We start from the raw sequence: 4065 nt of genomic DNA, 5'->3' as shown, positions 1-4065 counted from the left end.
GAATCACAATAGTGGTTGGGATTATTCTTTTGTCCAATGGCGGCATGTGATAATGTCACTGCTGGTTGCTATTATGGTTATTACAGCTACAACTAATATTACCAAGGTGACAACAAACAGGCTTTGGATAGTGAAAGTTAAGGGTCGGAATCAAAACAAAACTGAACAAGTTAAAACTGGGTGTATAATCAGAGTAGTGATGATAAACAGTCTTTATCCATGATAAAGCAGTTTGAAGCTCCTGCTTGCACGTAAAGGGATTCAGTGTTAGTATGACAAAACAGGAAACAGTCCAATGATGTAAATATTTTTACACAGGTTGCACACTTTTTTGCAGTTGTCATATCTGGTGAAATGATGAAAGCTCTCACCTCTTCTGTCATGTTCACATGACTGGTCAGTTGGACACTTGATCCACAACAGATGAGTAAGGTCAACGCTGATGCTCTCTGACCTGTAATGACTTGCAGAAATATCATAATTTCTCCACCTAGGGGCCCAAGTGTGCCTAAATAAAACAAATAAAAAAGAATCTTGTGCCATACCATTCTTTGGATAGCCATCCACAAGATTGTTGATTTGGTATGATTGAGTAACCTGAGAAATTAGTTCTCTATTCATATTACTAAAGAGCATTTCAGAGTATTCATATTTTTTTAATGCATCGGCTACCTGCCATTTTTAGACCCAGAGTACCACTGTCCTTTTTTTAAAAATTTTTCTTTAACTGAGTATTTCTTGTCTGTAGATGGAGCACATCTGCATGTTTTGCTCTTACTCTTCCTACCAATAGGTGGTGCAGGTTGGACTGAAAGTTAAGGTGCTGCAGCTCAATCAGATGATACTGGCTTGTCTGGAGTTTTGCATCAGTGTCGTTCACACAAAAGATTAAAGCGACTTACCTGACAAAACATCATTAACGTATAGAACTTGAAATCAAATCTGAAATTATTAAATCTAATTTCACCCTTAAGATTTAAGTAACAGTCTAAACAAATTGGCAGGAACCTATTGTCTACCTTCTATGACTAATTGTTGCCATGCACAACAATAGAATTGTCATAACCACAGACAACATACACAATGACCTGATCTTTACACTGGCATCAACTCTGAACTGGAGAAAAGTACCTCTATTGATTAGATATCACAAATACCTTTACCATTTTTCTCTTCTTTTTCCCACTAACTGCATTCAGGCTTGGGTCTTATTACTCTGTTAAATTGAGCAGTACTGCCCTATAAAGAAATCACATTGAATTAAGAGCAGTTATTAATTACAGATGTCAATCCTTGGCATATTTTATTTTTAACATCTGTCAAACATGTGGCTGTTAAGACCATCCTACAGCTTTTTGATGTTGTCAAACACCTACTGGTTTTCCTCTGGATAATCCTGCCTGTAGGATCTTGCCTCATATGTTGAGACAGTATGATAGCTCCTTTGCAGGAATCAATATTTAGCAGTTAGGAGAACAGGCCTGTATGTTTCTATACTTGTGTGGAAAACACACTGTGAATCCAGCAGCTGACTTTCTTTCAGAGCACCCAAGTTGAAGCTTCCTGAAGTGTTTTAGATCAGGACACAAAATCTTTTCCAAGATTGCTGTACTCTGACCTCCTTGTCAAAGCACAGGGGGAAATACAAGAATTAAACACTCTTTTCTTGATTATAAAAAGCCAAGAGGTCGTTCTCTGATAAAAACACTGCTTGTCAACTCACAATCTTTTGATTGATGAGATACACTAATCGAGGTTAATGCATGTGTTGGTTTGTTTATTTTTAACTTTAGACCCTCTATGCTATCCCTATCTACGGTCACAGCTGACATCTTGAAGTGCTTCTCATTTGCTGTGGCCAGTTGTTCATGTGGATTAATAGAGTGCTGAATTCTCTCTCTCCTCCCCTCTCCCTCTCCCTCTCTCTTTTACTGACAGAAAAGCTGATTCATCCAGGCCCAGAAAATGATCTCATCAACCCCCACCTTCTCTTTTCCTCCCTCTACCCCTCTCTCTCTCCCACTCTTTCACTCTATCTCTCTTCCGTCCCCTCCCTTCCTTTCTTTCTCTCTCTTTTCTTAAACAGACACATGCCTGTTTTTAAATGAAAACAAGCCCTCCCTCTTGGCAGCGGGCTTTACTTTAATTCAAACAATCACACATTCGGAGAGTACATGAGCTGCTCCAATAGAGGAGAGCCCACATTTTAAAGAGATTGTTTAAAGGGGAAATGAGATGGTGGAAAAGATTTTTAAAGGCACAGTCAGACATTTGTGAATATATAATTTACAGGTATATACACATACAATTCCAGAGTTGAAGAAAATGGGGGTTTCTGTGCTTTGCAATGATTTTCAGTATAAAAGCTTACATAAATAATCAAAGAAGCATGACACACAGACTTTCAAAAGTATCAGAAACATTAAAAACTTAGTTTTAATTAGATTTAATTGAGTTTGTATGAAAAGATCTTCTAGGATTCATTGCAGTTTCTAATCATGTGCTTCAGATTTTGGTTGTTTAGAAGTAGCCCACAGACTTCAGCAAGTTTCCCTGATGTTTTCAAAATTCTAACCTACCGTCAAAACCTGAAAATCAGGCCTCTTGCACCAATATTTGACCCAAGGTTTTAATTTTTGTTGTTGGTCTTGCAGTCTCATTCTGGTCTTTGACATTGTTTTCAATGATACAGAAGAAGTGGAGGAATCCAACACCTTTTCCTGAGTTAATGTAACGCTAAAGTTAACTACCTTCTAAGGTTCCCCTAAAAGTAGTCTGCTGTTGTGCCCTGCACTAGCAAAAGCTCTGTTGTGCAGTATGTGACACATTTCCTATCATGCACACTTTAGATCATGTGCTCCTGAATTGGCCTCTCTGTCTTGTGCTGTGTTCTCAGCCTCTTTGATTAGACTGGATAACACTGTCCATCTATAGTGTATCTCACTATCTCCCCTTCTAATCCCCAATCTCCTGCTGTTTCAGGGTTTACAGGCTCTGTGAGATCTTTGATTTGTGCAATGCCACTCACAAACCAACAATCACACATTCATTACAAAACTTGCAAGAGTTTGAGGCAAGGCTGTTAAAGCTTAACCTTCTTCATCATATCCTTTAATCATTGGTACGATTATACAGTGGGAAGGGAATTTCTTGCAATGGCTGTCTCATGATACTGATGCAGACTTTAAAGACCTTTGTTGCTTTAGGCTATTTGGGAAAGAGGCCACACAAAGACCTGCTTATTGACGGACTATAAAGCCATCTTATGTGTTGACCCTCATGAAAAATCATAAAAAATATATGGCTTGTTTTCGCACAGGGTGAACAAAACAGCGTGAATCCACAAATATGCAATGCAGTCAATCCAACTCTAGCATAAACTCAAAAAGAAAAAAAAAGAAAAAAACACTTTTGAATCACCACCATCTCAACAAAAACTGAACAAGATAAGTTTCACAAATACTTCTTGTAATTTGCTGCAAGTACAATTTCTGAGGTGTTTGTACTTTGAGTATTTCCTTTATACTTTTACATTTTAAGGAAAAAAAGCATGTACTTCTTTTACTACAGGTGTTCCAGATTTATAATGAAACATAAGATCAACATTTCAATTGAGTCATTATAGATCACTACACCCATTTCTCCACCTCGACCAGGCTGATACACATCAATGCAACAACATTTATAGTCCAATAACATAATATACATCCTGAAAATGGCCATTATGAGCATTTTTGTTGATGGTACGAACTTTTACATTGTGCTATTATTACTTCATGACCAATAATCAATGGCGGCAAAGGTATAGCTTTATTTTATATTATTAAGAGTAAATTTTAAGACCAATGAGTTTCGACTTCAGTTCAAAACGTGTAGTTCACTACACTATGTGCTTGTAGTGGTAAATGAGTGTTATGATAACCGCAATCATCTCAGGTTTATTGGGAATAAGAGTATGTGCTGACTTGGTGAAGATGGGGTTAAGTTTTCCTCCTCTGCCGAGCGTTTATCCCTCATAATGGGATGTGCCACCGAGTCGCTCTGCTGGTCTAAGCTACAGCAGGT

At 37.8% G+C, this 4065-nt stretch overlaps 1 protein-coding gene across 1 annotated transcript in view; it reads left to right on the top strand.

Moving 5' to 3' along the window:
• Positions 1–3000, top strand: part of ewsr1b (EWS RNA-binding protein 1b) — a 12427-nt gene extending 9427 nt beyond the window's left edge. Inside the window, exon 15 of the mRNA XM_023413470.2 lies at positions 2983–3000. Within this exon, the coding sequence (XP_023269238.1) occupies positions 2983–3000 (18 nt within the window). The remainder of the gene's footprint in view (positions 1–2982) is intronic.
• The last annotated feature ends 1065 nt before the right edge of the window (positions 3001–4065 follow it).

The sequence above is a fragment of the Seriola lalandi genome, unplaced genomic scaffold (genome assembly GCF_002814215.2).
Source record: "Seriola lalandi dorsalis isolate HSWRI2012SDOR001 ecotype SW California unplaced genomic scaffold, Sedor1 jcf7180002054517, whole genome shotgun sequence".
NCBI lineage: Eukaryota > Metazoa > Chordata > Actinopteri > Carangiformes > Carangidae > Seriola > Seriola lalandi.
This window is presented reverse-complemented; position numbering and strand designations above follow the sequence as displayed.